This window comes from Dipodomys merriami, unplaced genomic scaffold (assembly GCF_024711535.1).
Source record: "Dipodomys merriami isolate MVZ:Mamm:240054 unplaced genomic scaffold, mDipMer1.0.p SCAF_943, whole genome shotgun sequence".
Classification (NCBI taxonomy): Eukaryota; Metazoa; Chordata; class Mammalia; order Rodentia; family Heteromyidae; genus Dipodomys; species Dipodomys merriami.
In genome coordinates, this window is record NW_027206561.1 from 266579 (window position 1) to 285465 (window position 18887).

An 18887-nucleotide genomic window follows, 5' to 3' on the forward strand; every position below is an offset into this window, starting at 1 on the left:
CTAGCTTTCTTCCTCATTTTCTGAATGAAGTGCTCTACAAGGGTGGGCCACATTTGTCAACACAGCAGAGACCATATACACAGGCTGTGTGGAACCTGATATACTCTCATCAGTCCTACCTGGTGCAGCCTCCTGGGATAGCATTACAGAAGTGCCCACACTTGGTGCAGTCCTGACTAATGCCAGGTGTATTCTATCTTTAAAATACCACTTTTTTTTTTTTTTTTTGTCGGTTGTGGGGCTTGAACTCTGGGCCTGAGTGATGTCCCTCAGCTCTTCAGCTCAAGGCAAGCACTCTACTGTTTGAGCCTCGGTGCCACTTCTGGTTTTCTAGTGGTTTTATTGGAGATAAGAGTATCACAGACTTTCCTTGCCCAGGCTGACTTTGAACTGTGATCCCTCGATCTCAGCCTCCTGAGTAGGTAGGATTCCTGGGGCTTGAACTCAGGGCCTAGGCATTGTCCCTGAGCTTCTTTTACTACCACTCTACCACTTGAGCCACAGTACCACATCCAGCTTTTTCTGAAAAAACACACATTTTGTGTTCTCTGAATTTCCTTGTCTCTGGCCTACTGCTCAAATTGAGTGATTGCCCGGGTCTGTTCTCTGGTGGATGACCCTGGTCACTGCAGTCTCCTTTTGCCTTTTGTATTTACTTGGTGTAGACTCTGGGAAAGTAAAGACCCAGCCCCTAGCAGAGCATGATTGTAGTTGCAACTCTTTGTGTTCTTTCCCCAGTGTTCTGCAAGGGGGTAGTGTAATTACTGATGAAGAAGAAACCTCTAAAAAAACAACTGAACAGTTGGAAAACATAGTGGACATGAGAGAGTATGACGTTCCCTACCACATCCGCCTTTCCATTGACCTTAAGATCCACGTGGTAAGCTCTTAGCCAGAGATACAGTGGTGAAGTACTCACCCCAGTGGGCTTCTCTGCATGTAGAACTCTCGTTGATATGCTACATGTTCCACAGGCTCATTGGTACAATGTCAGATACAGGGGAACTGCCTTTCCAGTGGAGATTACTCGGAGAGACGACCTTGTGGAACGACCCGTAAGCACTTGTTGACATATTTCCTTTACCCTAAAGTTTATTTCTTTTTCCTAAGATACTTTTTGAAAAGAATTGTGGAGTAGAACTTTATTTATTTTTTTTAGTTTCTGGCTTGAGAGTATAATTGCATTTTGCATTAGTGCGATATATAGTGACATAGTATTTGAGCTAAGTTGGATTTAAACCTTCCAAGGAATCTGTGACTTAAGATGTTGATAATAAATAGAAGTTTATTTGTAACTGAAAAGCCTTGGTTTAGGTATGGCTTTATGATCCTGGGAAAGTCTTCTTTTTTTGTTGGTCATGGGGCTTGAACTCGGCTTGGGCACTGTCTCTGAGCTTTTCTGCTCAAGATTAACACTCTACCACTTTGAGCCACAGCTCCATTTCTTTTTCTTTTTTTTTTTTTTTTGCTTAATGGAGATTAGTCTCATGGACTTATCTTTCCTGCCTGGCTTTGAACCGAAATCCTTAGATCTCAGCCTCCTGAGCAGTACTCAGCTTGGGAAAGTTGTCCTTATTTTTCTAATGAGAAACACGAAATTTCCAATGTGAAAATGTCAGCTTTTCTGAAGTTACCTTCCAGGGCTATTGTAAAAGTTAGCTGAGGTAGTGTAGTGTGTTTGTTGATGGGCTGGGGTGAAGGGTAGTAGAATTTGGACTCAGGGCAGGCACTCTACCACTTGAGTCACGTTTCTATCCCTGTTTTCCCATAAAATATCAGGGTTGTTTTTTTTTTTTCCCAGCCAACCTTAGATCACAGTCCTACTACCTATACCTCCCTGTAGATTGGACAAAAGTGTTCGCTACCATATTCCGTTTGTTAAGATAGGGGCCTCACTAATTTTTTTTCTCAATCTTGCCTCAAACTACAATCCTCCTGGTCTCTGCCTCCTGCGTGTCAGGGTGTGTCTGGCCTACCACAGTTCATTGAGTAGCTCTAAGACTGAAATGCTCTGGAAGGTGTGCTGGTTGGCAGCTCTAGCTTTTGTCCCTTACATGCTTCAGTCTTCACTCCCTCACACGAAAGAACCTGTGTTTGACATGAGTTGGTCACCCTGGTGTATCTCTTGAATCTTTTGGAGCCTTTAAACTATTGCTTTTCACAAGCAGAGGTGTAATAGGCTGACAGTGTGTGTCCACAGAGGAGCTGTCAAACCCTGGCTGGTTTTGAAGCTGCCTTCATGCTGCGTTCCATCCTTCCAGGACCCTGTGGTATTGGCATTTGACATTGAGACAACTAAACTACCCCTCAAGTTTCCTGATGCTGAGACAGACCAGATTATGATGATCTCCTACATGATTGATGGGCAGGTGAGCAGGCCCTCCTCCTGGGAAACATACAAGTATGCCTTCATATTGATCTGTGGTTTTGTATAAAAAAGGCCTCTGTCATTTCTAGGAGGCTGTGGCTTGGTTGTGTTGTCTCTGACTTGTACTGTCTGCTGGTAAACTTTGCCAGGGCTACCTCATCACTAACAGGGAGATTGTGTCAGAAGATATTGAAGACTTCGAGTTCACCCCTAAGCCAGAGTATGAAGGGCCCTTTTGTGTCTTCAATGAGCCTGATGAGGTAAAGAAGCATCGCTGAGGAACTGCTCCATGACTGCCATAAGATGAAAGGCACATGTGGCGTGGAGTTCTTTTGAGACTCAAGCATTGGCCTAGGCAGGGCTCAGGGGCTTCCTCTTCAGGGTACAGACCTCTTCCATGGCCAGAGCTCAGCTGGGGCCTGGCATGGAACTGCTTTTTTTGCATCTTGGGTGAAGTATTTGGAAGAAGATGGGAGCAATAAATAGAACCTGCTGACCTCTGATTTGTTGGGACCAGGTCCATCTAATCCAGAGATGGTTTGAGCATGTCCAGGAGACCAAACCCACCATCATGGTCACCTACAATGGGGACTTTTTTGATTGGTAAGCCAACCTCCTATCTGGGTAACTAGGAGGGGAGGGGAGGAGAGCCTTGAAGTTCAGTTTCTCAACTTCTGTTCTGATAGAGAAGTTGGTGTTAGGAGTGTCTGCTTCACTCTTGTGTCTCCAGGGAACAATGTCTGTGTTACAGCAGGAAAAACAAAGAAAAGAGAATTAGAGATAAACCTTTCCCCATAGTTTTCCTTCACTTTCATCCCTAGGCCATTTGTGGAAGCCAGGGCAGCAGTTCACGGCCTGAGCATGTACCAGGAGATAGGCTTCCAGAAGGACAGCCAGGGGGAGTACAAGGCACCACAGTGCATCCACATGGACTGCCTCAGGTAGGTTCCCACCGAGCAAGTGGTCCCAGGAGAGAGTTCCGAAGACTTCTAACACACCTGTCATAGGAGTGGCTTCCAAGCAGCAGCTCTCAGTCACTTGAAAGTAGCTTGGCACAGCCCAGGAATATGCTTTTTCTGACGGTTGTTAGTCCTCTGCTTAGTCAGCAAACTCCTGTAAGACTAGGGAAGGCAAGCCGGGCACCAGTGGTTCACGCCTGTCATCCTAACTACTCAGGAGGCTGAGATCTTAGATCACAGTTTAAAGCCAGCTTGGGCAGGAAAGTCCGTGAGACTCTTATCTCCAATAAACCATCAGAAAATCGGAAGTGGCGCTGTGGCTCAAGTGGTAAGAGTGCTAGCCTTGAGCTGAAGAGCACAGGGACAGCGCCCAGGCCCAGAGTTCAAGCCCTAAGACCAAAAAAAAAAAAAAACAAAGAGTAGGGAAAGCAGATCAGAAAGAAACACCAGTAGAGTGAGGTCTTGGCACTGCTCCAGACTGAAGGAAAGCATATGATAAGATAGCTCAAACATTGGAAACGTCATGGTGTTGTAGCTCAGGGCCGAGTACCTGGGAGGGCAGGTGTGGATATGCAAATGCAGAGCAAACTGGCTTTAGGGGAGGCAGGCTCCATCAGCAACCATGGGGCACCCTGGAGCAGTTGAACCCTTACCACAGTTCTGTTTCGTGCTGCTATTTTAGCGCCTGGTTTAGCGGGGAGGCCAAGTGGGTGGGACCAGCTCATAGGGTGGCAGATGGCAGTCTTGATATAAGATAGTAGGTAGGGAGGTTGGGACTTGGGCTTGTTGATACATGATAGAGGCCTTGTCAGTGGGTGAGCGGGTGGACTTGGGCAAGTCAAAGAACAAGTCTAAGATGGAAGGGATTCAGCTACAGCTGTTCTGCTCCAACATATAAGGAGGCCCAGAGGCTAGGTATGGCTTCCTGAACTTCAGGTGTGGTTGGGGGTATACCCTGGATTAGGTTCTCAGTCAAATCCCTGGTAAATGCTCAAGGTGAGAAGTAGAACAGAAGGGAGGGACTATGGGAATGTTCTCAGAGGGAGAGAGTACCCACTTGGGACAGAGGCTGTGGCCAGTGGTCAGCTACAGTCTCCAGAGGTCAGTGAATTATATGGACCTAAAGGCAGAGGGTTAGAGAGATACAGTAGAGCTATAGGCCTCCTAAAGAAGGTGATCTGCTGAAGGGACAGTGTAAGAGGAAGAGAGTCTCCCCAGGTGTTTATGGAACAAAGCCTGTGGGGCGCAGGCGGCCCTCAAATTCCTGTTGCTTGCCTTTTTATTTCTCAAAGGACAGGCCACCTTCTTTGCTGAGGACAGGAGCTAAGATGAGGAGACCAGAGGGCTGGTGGCTCATGTCTGTAATCCTCACTACTCAGGAGACTGAGGAGAGTCTGTTGAACTCTTATCTCCAATAAACTACTCAAAAAAAGTCAGAAGTGGAATTGTGGCTCAAATGGTACTAGCCTGGCTGAGTTCAAGCTCCAGGACTAGCATAAAAAAAAATAAGATGAGGGGACCAAAAGATGCCCTGCCATTTCTTTTTTTTTTTTTGGGTCCGGTCGTGGGGCCTGAACTCTGGGCTTGGGCGCTGTCCCTCAGCTCTTCAGCTCAAGGCTAGCGCTCTACCACTTGAGCCACAGCGTCACTTCCGGCTTTTTTCTTTTTGCTTATGTGGCGCTGAGGAATCGAACCCAGGGCCTCGAGCATGCAAGGCAAGCGCTCTACCACTGAGCCACCTTCCCAGCCCTGCCCTGGCATTTCTTTGTATTTCAGACATGTCTCAGACTTTGGCCTGCACTCTGGGGTCCTACAGGACCTGTAATCTTTCTGTCATGTCTGGCTCTGCTAGCCTTTGGTTAGCATCATTTCTTGGCATTTATTCTCTTCTTCCCAGGTGGGTAAAGAGGGACAGCTACCTTCCGGTGGGCAGTCATAATCTCAAGGCAGCTGCCAAGGCCAAGCTTGGCTATGACCCTGTAGAACTGGACCCTGAGGACATGTGCCGGATGGCCACGGAGCAGCCCCAGGCATGTGAGCCACATCATCTGCTGTCCTACACAACTGCAAGGTCACTGGTGTCCTGACCAGAAAAGCCGTGTTTCCTGGGACATGGCTGCCAGCTTTCTCTGGCCCAGTGGGGCTGTTTTCTCCAGAATGCATTTATTTGCTTGACCTGTACAGGTGCCTGCCCTGAGCTTGAGCCATCTGGCAAGGTCTTGCCTCTTCTCTGAGCCTCCTTCTGTTTCACACTTTTCCCTGGACTCTCCGGTCTTGATGATCCTGTTCTCTGGTGTTCTTTCCACAGACTCTGGCCACGTATTCAGTGTCAGATGCTGTCGCCACTTACTATCTATACATGAAGTATGTCCATCCCTTCATATTCGCCCTTTGCACCATTATTCCCATGGAACCTGATGAGGTCAGTATGCCCTGTGCTTCTCCTATCAGAGCCCCTCCTTTCTCTGAATGCACTGGTGCCCAGTGGCTGGTCCCAGAAGGCTAATAGGTGTGTTGCATCCCTCAAATCCTTCAGGAAGGTAGGGGCAGCAGCCACTGTCTTTCTCTCTTTTCACATGGCAGTCAATGTTGGATGACTTTCTTTTCTTTTTTTTTTTTTTTTTTTGGTTGTGGGCCAAAAACTCTGGGCCTGGGTGCTGTCCCTCAGCTCTTCAGCTCAAGGCTAGCGCTTTACCACTTGAGCCACAGCGCCACTTCCGGTTTTCTAGAGGTTTATTGGAGATAAGAGTCTCACGACTTTACTTCCCGAGCTGGCTTTGAACCGTGATCCTCTGATCTCAGCCTCCTGAGTAGCTAGGATTACAGGCGTGAGCCACTGGTGCCTGGCTTGTTGGATGACTTTCTGTGACTTGGACCTTACCTGGGAGTCAGGGCTTTGCTCAGGTTTCTGGAGTGTAGCTCACGGTGGCCTCTTTCCTGCAGGTGCTTCGAAAAGGCTCTGGCACACTATGTGAGGCCTTGCTGATGGTGCAGGCCTTCCATGCCAACATCATCTTCCCCAACAAGCAAGAACAGGAGTTCAACAAGCTGACAGAGGATGGCCATGTACTGGATGCTGAGACCTATGTTGGGGGCCATGTGGAAGCTCTGGAGTCTGGTGTCTTTCGCAGTGACATCCCCTGTCGGTTTAGGATGGTGCGCCTCCCTCCTAGGTCTTCCTGAGCTTGTTTCTCCCCACTCTATGCTGGACCCAGAAGCATTGGGCTGAAATAGTTTCTTCTCCCATGAGCCCTTCTTGTCAGTGTGGTCTCTCTGGCCTGCTCCTGCCTCTGGACAGCCTGTGGCAGCAGTCCAGTCATGCTTCTGCGTCCCACAGTGTACTTCCCAAGCACTTCTTGGCGTATTCTGCGGTATGCATGGTGCACGGGGGCCTCTGAGCACCCTGAGGCACAAAGCACGTTTCCCTGTCTTACCTGTGTCGTCTTATCTCGTTCCAGAATCCTGCTGCCTTTGACTTCCTGCTGCAGCGAGTTGAAAAGACCATGCGTCATGCCATTGAGGAAGAGGAGAAGGTGCCGGTGGAGCAAGCCACCAACTTTGATGAGGTAGCTGTCCAGGAGGCAAGAAAGGCATGTCTGTATTTGGGCTCTGGGCGCTGTTCCTTCTTACAAGGCTCATGCACCTCAGCTCTTGGTGTGCTAGCTGTCATACTGTTTTTAGGGCCTGCCGTGCTGTTTTGTTACTCCAGTGTCCAGTTCTTACTCGGCTGTCAATATCACTTAATTTGTAGGTGTGTGAACAAATTAAGACCAAGCTCACTTCTCTGAAGGATGTTCCTAACCGAATTGAGTGTCCCCTTATCTACCACCTGGATGTGGGGGCTATGTACCCCAACATTATCCTTACAAACCGCCTACAGGTGAGACCTCATTTCTTACATCAGAATCAAAGTTAACAATGCAGACACTACTTTCTGGCTCTCCCTGCCTTTCACAGCCCTCTGCCATGGTGGATGAGGCCACCTGTGCAGCCTGTGACTTCAATAAGCCTGGAGCAAACTGCCAGAGGAAGATGGCCTGGCAGTGGAGGGGCGAGTTCAGTGAGTTGTGGGCCCCAAAGGGTGTTCAGTGCGGGAGGGGGTTTCAGATGCTGGTCTCCTTTGGAACCTGTCCCACCACCTCCTTCCCAGTGCCTGCTAGTCGCAGTGAATACCATCGGATCCAACACCAACTGGAGTCAGAGAAGTTCCCTGCCCTGTTCCCAGATGGGCCAACCCGGGCCTTTCATGAGCTGTCCCGTGAGGAACAGGCTAAGTATGAAAAGCGGAGACTGGCAGGTGAGCATCTGGCTTTGAAAACTACAGCTTTGCCGACTGCAGATCATACTCTAACCAGAGGCAGAGCACATTTGCAGCCCAAGGGCAAGCATTATTTCAGATCACTATAAAATATGTTCTTTCCTTGTTACTTCTTCAGAAATGTTTTCCCATAGTTTAGTGCTTTTGGCTGGTCTGTTTTTGCCATGATAAACTTAACAGCCTATCTGAGTTTTCTGTTAGAAATCAACTTACTCACTTGTGTCTAGAGTGTCTCCCTTTTTTTCCCTGACATTCTAAATTGTCTTAGATTACTGCCGGAAGGCTTACAAGAAGGTCCATGTCACCAAGGTGGAGGAGCGCTTCACTACCATCTGCCAGCGGGAGAATTCCTTCTACGTGGACACAGTGCGGGCTTTCCGGGACAGGCGCTATGAGTTCAAAGGGCTACACAAGGTGGGGCGGGGACTGGAAGTCCGGCCAGGCAGAGCTGTTCCTCAAGTCAGGGTCTGGCATGTTCTGTGAGGACGTCCTTGGCCTCCAGCTGGCATAAGTTGATTTGGGTCCTCTGAGCAGGCATATATACTCATGTAGTAAGTAGACAGTCAAAGATTAGTGACTAGAGGACTCCTTAACTCCCATGTTCTGCATGGCGGAGAAGGAAGTTTCTCTTCTCTATTACTCATTAAACCCTTTAAGCTAAATTGAAACCTTGCTAAAACAAGAATTAATGACTAAAAAGGAAGCAGGTTATCTGCCCTGGTGTGTAGCCTTGGAGCCATCCTGACCCATTGTTTCTGATTAGTTCTAATTATTTAGAATTATTATTCTAATTATTTAGAGTGGCAGGCCGCAAACTATACCAACTGTACTGACAAGTGAAGTTTTTTGGAACATTTTTTTTTTCTTTTGGGGATAACTTTTTTTTTTTTTTGTAAATGACTTTATTTTGTGGGGCCTGAACTCTGGGCCTGGGCGCTGTCCCTCAGCTCTTCAGCTCAAAGCTAGCGCTCTACCACTCAAGCGACAGCGCCACTTCTAGCCTTTTCTGTTTATGTGGTGCTGAGGAATCAAACCCAGGGCCTCATGCATGCGAGGCAAACACTCCACTGCTGAGACACATTTCCAGCCCCAAATGAAAGCTTTTAAAATTAAAAAAAAATTTTTTTTTGTGAAAATACCGTACAGAGGGGTAGAGGGCTTACAATTACATGGGCAAGGTAATGAGTACATTTCTTATCGAGCATTGTTGCCTTCTCCTTTGTTTGGAACATTTTAACTTAAACTTTCCTATAGAGAAATCTAGGGGCTGGGCACAAGTTGTCTCTGCCTATAATCCTAAATACTCAGGAGGCTGAGATCTGAGGGTTGAGACTCAAAGCCAGCCTTGGCAAAAAAAAAAAAGTCCTGGACTGGAGTGGTGCTAGCCATGAAGGAGCTGAGCAAGCATGCAAGGCCTCAATTTCAAGCCTCAGCATGGGCAAGTACGAAAAAGAAATGGAGGCCAGGCCTGGTAGCTCACTCATAGTCACAGCTACTAGAGAGGCAGAGATGGGGAGGATCACTGTGTGAAGCCAGTCTAGGCAAAAAGTATTATTGTCAACCAGTAAGCCAAGTATGGTCATTTGTATCTATAATCCCAGCTACAATGGGAGGCCTTATGTGGGAGGATATCTACCTGGGGCTAGCCCTAGATAGAAATGCAAGACATGATCCAAAAAATCAGAAGAGGGCAGGGGATTCAAGTGGTTTAATGAAAAGAAATACAGAGATCTGCAAATACAATAATGCTTTTACTAGACAGCTCATGAATTGTTTCCTTCAATCTAAATACTGAAGTGAAGATACCAAGAGATAGTAGTTTTTTGTTTTTTGTTTTTGTGTTTTTTTGGTTGGTAGTGTGGACTTGAACTCTGGGCCTGGACGCTGTCCCTGAGCTCTTCAGCTCAAGGTGAGCGCTGTACCACTTGAGCCATAGTTCTACTTCCGGTTTTCTGGTGTTTAATTGGAGATAAGTCTCACCTGCCTGAGCTGGCTTTGAACTGTAATCCTAAGATCTCTGCTTCCTGAGCAGCTAGGATTACAGGTGTGAGCCACCTGTACTATATTAGCACCCGGCTAATATAGTAGTTTTATGTTGGGTCAGATTTTCTTCTAAGACTCTCCTTCCTAGACCTGGTGGGTCCTGCTCTGTGGTCCCTTCATGTCCTGGGCTGCCATGGTACATGGTACACTGCTCTGCACTGTTACTAGTGTGTCTGTGAGCGCGTACACACATGTGCATGCATATGTGCACACACGGTGCTCCTGGGGCTTGAACTCAGAGCCTATGCACTGTCTGAGCCTTTTTGCTCAAGGCTATCACTTTACCACTTGAGCCATAGCTCCACTTCTGGCTTTCTTGGTGGTTAATTGGAGATAAGAGTCTCACAGACTTTCTTGCTTGAGCTGGCTTTAAACGCTATCCTAAAATCTCAGCCTCCTGAGTGACAAGGATTACAGCCATGAACCACTGGCACCCATCTTGAATTTCTCCTTTCATTAGTTGTTGGCTAAGGACTCTTCTTCAGCTCAACTCTGTCTGCTACTATAGCTCTCAGCTCACCTCTGTCCTCTTCTATAGGAGCTTGAAGGCCAGATGACATTGTGAACCCAGGCCCCTCAGCACAGATTTTGCTGTGATCTTAAGTCCTCCCTGGCCTAGTACTTGTGATCTGAAGGCTTCTGGTCTTACATAAGTTCTATTATGTCTTAGGAACCAGGGCATTTATCAAGTTTCTAGACTAGAAATACATCAGCATCAGTCTGTCTTCTGGCCGGTGTGACTCAAGTTCCAGCTGTGACCCAGTGTCCACCTTCCAGCTGAGCTTCCCTCAGTTGTACTTACGACAAATTTTGCCAGTAGGTCCATAGTTCTGTGAATGTTGATAAACACATAATTGTGTCATCCTCACCCCAGACATTTCACATAGTTGGAACGGAACAGTTTTGCTAATTTCGTGTCTGTTGTACAGGCCTGAGTAGGTTGTTTTGTTTTTATTTGTGGCAGTACTCGTGCTTGAGCTCAGAGCATTTCACATAGCTCTTTAATTCATGGCTAACACTCTGCCAGTTGAGTCATACCTCTGTTTCCAGCTTTTTGCTAGTTAATTGGGGATAAGAGTCTCTGGGATGTGTCTGCTCAGGTTGTCTTTGAACTGGGAGCCTCGAACCTCAGTCTCCTGAGTAGCAAGGATTATAGACATCAACTATCAGCTCCTGGCTCTGGGAAGTTTGTGATAGTACATGTCTGTCAGCAGGTTCTCAGTCCTGGTGTTTGCAACCTCTAAATCAGTTTGTCAAGTTTAGAGTAGGGGTCAACTGGGTAACCCCAAGAAGATCCTTGTCTGTGGATGTTGATTTTGTGTTTATTCAGCTTATTTTTGGGTCTGCATTCCATTAAAGTAGCCCAAAGCCTAAGATACCTAGGCGGATTGTTGATATAATTAAGTATTTTCTGAGTCCTTAATCCTACAGGATGAAAATGTGCAATGTGTCCTTAATCTTAACAACTCCTTTTGGGACTCCTATCCCATGTGGGACAGTTGTAGGTTTAAGGCAATTCAAATACAGTATGTCATGCTAGACTGGCTTCTAGGGATCTGTTAGAAACAGTCATTTAAATCTGAATGTGTGCTTTGGTAATATCATACCTATGTTTAAATTCCTGGTTGTGGTAGCAGTATCAATCACGCTTACAAGAGCATCCTCCTTCCTAGGAAGTGAGCAGAAATGTCTGGAAGCTTTGGGTTGTGACAGCACAGTTCTCAAGTGGATCTGCTGAGAGAAAGACAAAAAGGGAGGGGGAATAAAGGAGATGTGGCAAGATACCAACAGTTTGGTCAGTCTTCATACTATTTTTTGTTGTTGGTGGTGGTGGTTGTAGGGCTTGAACTCTGGGCCTGGGTATTGTTCCTGAGCTCTTCAGCTCAAGGCTAACACTGTACCACTTGCGCCACAGTGCCACTTCCAGTTTTCTAGTGGTTAATTGGAGATAAGGGTCTCATGGACTTTCCTTGCCTCGGCTGGCTTTGAACCGTGATCCTTAGATCCAGCCTCTTGAATAGCTAGGATTACAGGCGTGAGCCACTGGTGCCCGGCTCAAATATTTTAAATAGGAAATATTGAAAACTAGAGCTATCAACTTCGTAGACAAATGGAAGAACCTAAGAATTCCTCAAGACTGTCTTGTGTGGTTCCAGGTGTGGAAAAAGAAGCTCTCGGCAGCAGTGGAAGCAGGCGATGCAGCTGAGGTGAAGCGTTGCAAGAATATGGAGATCCTGTATGATTCACTGCAGCTAGCTCACAAGTGCATCCTGAACTCCTTCTATGGCTACGTCATGCGCAAGGGGTACAGAATGCTGTCTGTGCACGTGGAAGGGATGAGCAAGGGGCCAGGAATAGGAAATAAAGGGCACCTGGAGCTTGAGCTGGGCACATGGGTAGGTACAGGTGCATTATCCACTCAGGGAATGCTGGAGGCACAAGTTCAGGTGGGACTATGAGGCCAGAAGATTGGGGTCAGGGTCCTAATGACTTAAGGATCTGGTCCTTGAAATGCCCACTGCTGGATATCCTTGTCTGAGCACTATTGGCTAGAGATACATTTCAATGTGATTGCCATCACTCATGGGGAGAGGGTTCAGTTGGTCCAGAAGTATTTAAGAGGAAGATAGAGGAACAGCCAACAAGGAACACAGAGCTGGCTGGGGTGGGGACTGTTGGCAGAAAGAGAACAGGAAGCAGTACAGGCATTAGGGAGGTGAAGTCTGAGCTGTGTTGTTGGACAGGGCTTGTCAGAACCTTTGGGAAACCATGTCAGTGGCATGAGGGTAAAGAACGATCTCTGTGGGTTGGGACTCTGGAGGATACAGGGCATCTACTAGAGCTCTGGAGAAAAGGAAGAGGCAATGGACCCTAGATTCATTCCAAGGGCAGATTATATTTAATGCAAGTGTTGACAAGTTCAGTGCTATCAGGACAGAGTGGACAGGTATATAGGCTCAAGAGAGGTGGGCTAAGCCCAGAGCAGGGTCAGATGGACTGGCAAGTATCTGAGGGCAACTTGGAGTTTCTTTACATCTGGGGTTTGGGAGGAGCCATGAGGAAAGTAGAAAAGACATGATGTAGGACTGTGGTGGGATAGAGAATCTTGTGATGGGAGTTAAGGCTGATGTGAGGTAGCACATGGACCCTTCCAGAACTTCCCAAACCTCAGTGGTGACTTTGAGGTAGGGACAGATCCAAATTGCACCTTAGCTCTGTCCTGCTTCAAATGTGTGGGGCTTGAACTCTGGGCCAGGGCACTGACCCTGAGCTCTTCAGCTCAAGGCTAACACTCAGCCACTTGAGCCACAGCACCACTTGTTTTGCTTGCTTCTCTCATCCCTCCTGGGTGTGTATGGGGGGGTCCCTCCTCCTCTTCTGTCCCTGTGGGTGCCTGCATCCTTTCCCACCGCTGGTTGTGTCTCCTTTCCAGGGCTCGCTGGTACTCCATGGAGATGGCTGGCATTGTCTGCTTCACGGGGGCCAACATCATTACCCAGGCCCGGGAGCTGATTGAACAGATTGGGTGAGTGTGGCCTGGGGTCGGCTGCAGGGCTCTCACAGAAGGAATGAACATGAGCCCTCACACTGGGAAGATGGAGCTGGGTTTGATATCATATTTGAGAGTTTGACCTGTGTACATGTGACCTTGTTTCTGTCTTTCTATGAAGGAGGCCCTTAGAACTGGACACAGATGGAATATGGTGTGTTCTGCCCAATAGCTTTCCAGAAAATTTTGTTATCAAGACAACCAACACAAAGAAGCCCAAGGTGACCATCTCCTACCCTGGAGCCATGTTGAACATCATGGTCAAGGTGAGTCTGGGCACATCTCCTCCTGATCAGTGGCTAGCCCTAGTGTGGACACTTGGGAAGGACTCATAATAGGTGATGCCTAGCTCCCACAAGCACCTGATGCTGCACTCTTCTTCCTAATTTCTTCAACCATTCAGGCGTTTCCTGTTGCCTAATGGTCCGTGGTCAGACTGCTGGATTCAAAGGACTGAATGGATTCTTCTATACCCAGACTATTTTTCAAACTAACAGAAAAATCACAAAAATAGTATGGAGACTTTCTATATACCCTCCAGCCTGCTTCCGTCCATTGCTGCTCTTTACTCAGTAATCACACCTGAGGAGGGAGGGTGAAGCTGCTCTGCTGGAAGAGGGAGCATCAAAGAGAAGCTGGGGATCTGTTAGAGCACACGGCAGTTAGCAGCTCTCATAGAGATGCTGTCAGATGCTCTCTCTACTGCGGCAGGTACTGGTGGTTCATTGAGGGCCCTGCCTGTGACATGTTGCTGTTTCACTCCTTCCACTTTTACTGTAGTTTTGTAACAAAGAGTTGTGACATTTTCTCCTACTTTTTCATTGAGTAATTTATAGCAGTATGGATTTGTGGGCATTCATTATGCCTAATATTTTACCCAATGTGATCCTCATTTGTTTTGTTCCTCAGTTTTTTTCCCCATCCACTTGGCCATTGGGGAACATCTTTGCCATGTGTTCTTGGGACACGCTTTGCTTTGAGTTTGGAGCACTTTTTTGCTTCCTGGTACTTCAAAACACTCCAGCCTCATCTTCTGTTTTCCCTTTTCTAGTTCTGAAGTGAGACAGTTCTCCCAGGAATCCCTTTCCCCACCCAAACCCTGGAAACCTTCAGTGTATATGCTATAATTTTGCCTTTCCTGAAAGGTAACAGACATATTGATGTGCAGTACTTTCCTTTCTGCTGCCAGTTGCATCTTTTGTGTCAAGAACCTGGCCCATTGGCTCCTTAGCAGACATGAGGTGGTTTCCAGATGTGACCTTTAAGACTGAAGCTACCTTTTTCTCTCTTGGTTCTCAGGAAGGCTTCACCAATGACCAGTACCAGGAACTGGCAGAGCCTTCCTCACTCACCTATATCACACGTTCAGAGAACAGCATCTTTTTTGAGGTTGATGGACCCTATCTTGCCATGATCCTGCCGGCCTCCAAGGAAGAAGGAAAGAAATTGAAGAAGAGGTAGGCATCTCAGAGCCTTGGTGCTTTTGAAAAGAAATGCATTGAGGTGGCTTAGATGTAACAACCCAACTCAGGGAGATGGACCTGACGTCAGGGTGAGAGCAGATCTGGTAGGAGTTGTTGTTTGTTTCGTTGACTTAGTTTGAAAGAAATGCACCAGTTTTCCTGTCACCTGATATATTCTGATTCTGAGAGTAGCAGGCAGGCCTTTGAAGTCCTTCCTTCCTTCCTTCCTTGTCTTGGGGCTTGAACTCAGGGCCTTGGCACTCTACCACTTGAGCCATAGCCCCACTTCAGGCTTTTTCTGTTTATGTAGTACTAAAGAATTGAACCCAGGGCTTCATGCATTCTAGGCAAGCACTCTACCACTAAACCACATTCCCAGCCAGTCATTTATTTTTTTTCCTTTTTTCTTTCTTTCTTTTTGTCTGTCGTGGGGCTTGAACTCTGAGCCTGGGCACTGTCCCTGAGCTCTTCAGCTTAAAGCGAGTGCTTTACTACTTACTGGAGCCACAGCACCACTTTCGGTTTTCTGGTAGCTAATTGGAGGTAAGAGTTTCACAGACTTTCTTACCTGGGTTGGCTTTGAACTGTGATCCTCAGATCTATTTTTGAAGTATGCATCCAAGAGTAGAATGTTGGGCTAGGAAGGTGGCTTAGTGGTAGGTACAGTGCTTGCCTAGCATGCATGAAGCCCTGGGTTCAATTCCTCAGTACCATATAAGCAGAAAAAGCAAGAAGTGGCACTGTGGCTCAAGTGGTAGAGTGCTACCCTTGAGCAAAGGAAACTCAGGGATAGTGCCCAGGCAGGCCCTGAGTTCAAGCCCCAGGACTAGCAAAAAAGAGAGAGAGAGAGAGAATAGAGTGCTGCTTGCTGCCTATTAGGTGAAGGAAGGTCAAAAAAGGAAATAGAAAGGCAGAGCCTAGAGAGAACACGGCATCCAGGGCTGACTGCAGTGCCCAAATCTTTGTTCTAGATATGCTGTATTCAATGAGGATGGATCCTTGGCTGAGCTAAAAGGCTTTGAGGTCAAACGCCGTGGGGAGCTGCAGCTAATTAAAATTTTCCAGTCTTCTGTGTTTGAGGCCTTCCTCAAAGGTAGTACTCTAGAAGAGGTGTATGGCTCTGTAGCCAAGGTGGCTGACTACTGGCTAGACGTGCTGTACAGTAAGGTAAGAGTCCACCCCCCTTCTCAGCTGACTCCTATAGAAAGGGACCTGTGTTTCTGAGGCTTTTGGCAAGCCAGGTGTCAGATGAACTTAGGCCACTTTCATGAGCTTTTTTCTTTAAATAGGATGATAATAAAAGGAATAAGAGAACTTATCTGCTTCATTAACTTACTTGCTTATTTATTTAGGTCTGCTTATAATGGGGCTTGAACTCAGGGCCTTGCACACTTGCTCAGCTTTATTTCTTAAGGCTGACTCTACCACTTGAGCCATGTCTCCAGTTCCAACTTTGATTTTTTTGTTGTTGTTGGTCATGGGGCTTGATTTCAGGGCCTGGATGCTGTCCCTGAGATCTTTTTGTTCAAGGCTAGTCCTCTACTACTTTGAGCCACAGTGCTACTTCTAGTTTTCTGGTATTTAATTGGCGATAAGAGTCTCATAGACTTTTTGACCAGGCTGGCTTTGTACTGAGATTCTCAGATCTCTGACTCCTAGTAGTGGGATTATAAGTGTGGGCCAACAGCACCCTGACTTCTATTTATTTATTTTTAATTTTTATTTCTTTTTAGCACCTTGATTTTTATTTTTTATTTATTTATTTTTTTATTTTTGTTTTTTTGTTTTTTGGTCCAGTCGTGGGGCCTAAACTCTGGGCCTGGGCGCTGTCCCTCAGCTCTTCAGCTCAAGGCTAGCGCTCTACCACTTGAGCCACAGCGCCACTCCCGGCTTTTTTCTTTTTGCTTATGTAGTGCTGAGGAATCGAACCCAGGGCCTCAGGCATGCAAGGCAAGCGCTCTACCACTGAGCCACCTTCCCAGCCCCTAGCACCCTGATTATTTTTAATTAAAGTCTTGGTAAGACCAAGTGATGAGCTCTCCCGCCCCACTCCCCACCCCCCATTCACACATGCACACATTTCTCTGCAGCCTTGGCATTTATTGCTCATATTTTTTCTTTCTTTTCTTTTCTTTTTTTTTTTTTTTTTTTTGTGGGGCTTGAACTCGGCTGAGCGCTGTTCAACTCTTCAGCTCAAGGCCAGCGCTCTACCGCTTGAGATACCCCATTACTTCTGGTTTTCTAGTGGTATATTGGAGATGAGAGTCAGCCTGACTGGGCTGGCTTTGAACCGCAATCCTTAGATCTCAGTCTCCTGAGTAGATAGCATTATAGACGTGAGCCAACAGTGTCCAGCTTCTTTTTTTTTCTTTTTTTTTTTTTTTTTTTTTTTGCGAGTCCTGGGACTTGAACTCTGGGCCTGGGCATTGTCCTTGAGCTTCTTTTTGCTCAAGGTGGTTACTCTTACCACTTGAGCAAGAGAGCCACTTCTGGATTTTTTGAGTAGTTTATTAGAGACGAGTCTTGGAGTTTTCTGCCCAGCCTGGCTTCAAACCACAATCCTCAGATCTCAGCCTCCTGAGTAGCTAGGATTACAGGCATGAGCCAGTAGTGCCCAGCTTCATATGTATTTCTTATACTTTGTATGCATCTTAAAAAGACTATGCATTGCTCAACAAGCTCAGCTACATCCCTATCCCTTGCTACACAGCTTAAGGTCAGCTTAAGCTAAGTAGCTATGTGCTGTGCACTGTGTAGCCCTGGCAGTCTTCAACTTCATTAGCCTGCTGCCTTTGCCTCCTCAGTACTGTGATTAGAAGTATATACTGCCACATCTGGCTTGGTACCTTTTTTCTTTTTTTGGTGTGGGGCTTGAACTCAGAGCCTGTGTGCTGTCCCTGAGCTGTTTTGCTCAAGGTTAATACTCTACTACTTTGAGCTACAACATCACTTCAGTTTTCTGGAGATAAGAGTTTCACGGATTTTCCTGCCCAGGCTGGCTTTGAACTGTGATCCTCAGATCTCAGGATCCTCAGGATCTAGGATCACAGGCATAAGCCACCAGCACCTGGCTGTACCTTTTTTTTTTTTTTCCTGTCAGTCTTAGGGCTTGAACTCTGGGACTGGGCACTGTCCCTCAGTGCTTCAGCTCAAATGCTCTACCACTTGAACCACAGCACCACTTTCTGTTTTCTGGTGGTTAATTGGAGATAAGAGTCTCATGGACTTCCCTGTCCAGGCTGGCTTTGAACTGTGATCCTCAGATCTCAGCCTGCCCAGTATCTAGGATCACAGGCGTGAGTCACTGTTCCTGGCTATACTTTTTTAAGCACATGTCATTTTTACAAAAAGGTTTATTGTGATATTCTCACATATACATATTGCTTACTCTATTACTCATATCTTCCTACCCTTTTTTTCCCTACGGTTTCCACTGGGTTTCAAGTCACTATTGTATGGAAATATGAGCATTCTCCAGAAGCACAGAACCTGCTTTAGTTCTCAGACAAAAATGATCTCAAGAGCAAAGTCTGTGGTTTGATCATTCTAACATCTGTGTTGTGTTTTACCCATTACCTTTTGCTAGGCAGCTAACATGCCTGATTCCGAGCTGTTTGAGCTGATCTCAGAAAACCGCTCCATGTCTCGGAAGCTAGAAGATTATGGGGAACAAAAGTCCACATCCATCAGCACAGCAAAGCGCCTGGCTGAGTTTCTTGGAGACCAGATGGTCAAAGATGCAGGGCTGAGCTGTCGCTATATCATCTCCCGCAAACCTGAGGGCTCCCCTGTTACTGAGAGGTAAGGCTTCCTTAAAGGTTTGAATGCTACCTGTTAGGCATGTGATCCATGCTTATAACCCAGTATTCTGATTGTTATGTCTGTGGTAGTATGACTTCAGGCCAGCCTAGACAACTTGGAAAAATGAATTAAAAAAAAAATTGGGGGGAGGGGGTCTGCTCGTGGGGCCTGAACTCTGGGCCTGGGCGCTATCCCTCAGCTCTTCAGCTCAAGGCTAGCGCTCTATCACTTGAGCCACAGTGCCACTTCTGGATTTTTTTCTTTTTGCTTATGTGGTGCTAAGGAATCGAACCTAGGACCTCATGCATGCAAGGCAAGCACTCTACCACTGAGCCACCTTCCCAGCCCGGAAAAATGCATTCTTTTAAAAAAAAATTTTTTTTGC

The 18887-nt window shown here is 46.8% G+C and overlaps 1 protein-coding gene across 5 annotated transcripts in view; it reads left to right on the forward strand.

Moving 5' to 3' along the window:
* The window catches only part of LOC138821856 (DNA polymerase epsilon catalytic subunit A-like), a 46387-nt gene that overhangs the window by 6878 nt on the left and 20622 nt on the right, over positions 1-18887 (forward strand). For all 5 annotated transcript variants that reach the window (XM_070014311.1, XM_070014313.1, XM_070014316.1 and 2 more), the window contains exons 7-26: positions 739-880; positions 975-1055; positions 2262-2369; positions 2518-2628; positions 2886-2971; positions 3190-3309; positions 5225-5357; positions 5636-5749; positions 6271-6483; positions 6786-6893; positions 7079-7207; positions 7285-7387; positions 7478-7624; positions 7914-8059; positions 11845-11993; positions 13122-13214; positions 13360-13504; positions 14538-14695; positions 15673-15868; positions 18288-18502. In XM_070014311.1, coding sequence (XP_069870412.1) covers positions 739-880; positions 975-1055; positions 2262-2369; positions 2518-2628; positions 2886-2971; positions 3190-3309; positions 5225-5357; positions 5636-5749; positions 6271-6483; positions 6786-6893; positions 7079-7207; positions 7285-7387; positions 7478-7624; positions 7914-8059; positions 11845-11993; positions 13122-13214; positions 13360-13504; positions 14538-14695; positions 15673-15868; positions 18288-18502 — 2697 coding nt within the window. The remainder of the gene's footprint in view (positions 1-738; positions 881-974; positions 1056-2261; positions 2370-2517; positions 2629-2885; positions 2972-3189; positions 3310-5224; positions 5358-5635; positions 5750-6270; positions 6484-6785; positions 6894-7078; positions 7208-7284; positions 7388-7477; positions 7625-7913; positions 8060-11844; positions 11994-13121; positions 13215-13359; positions 13505-14537; positions 14696-15672; positions 15869-18287; positions 18503-18887) is intronic.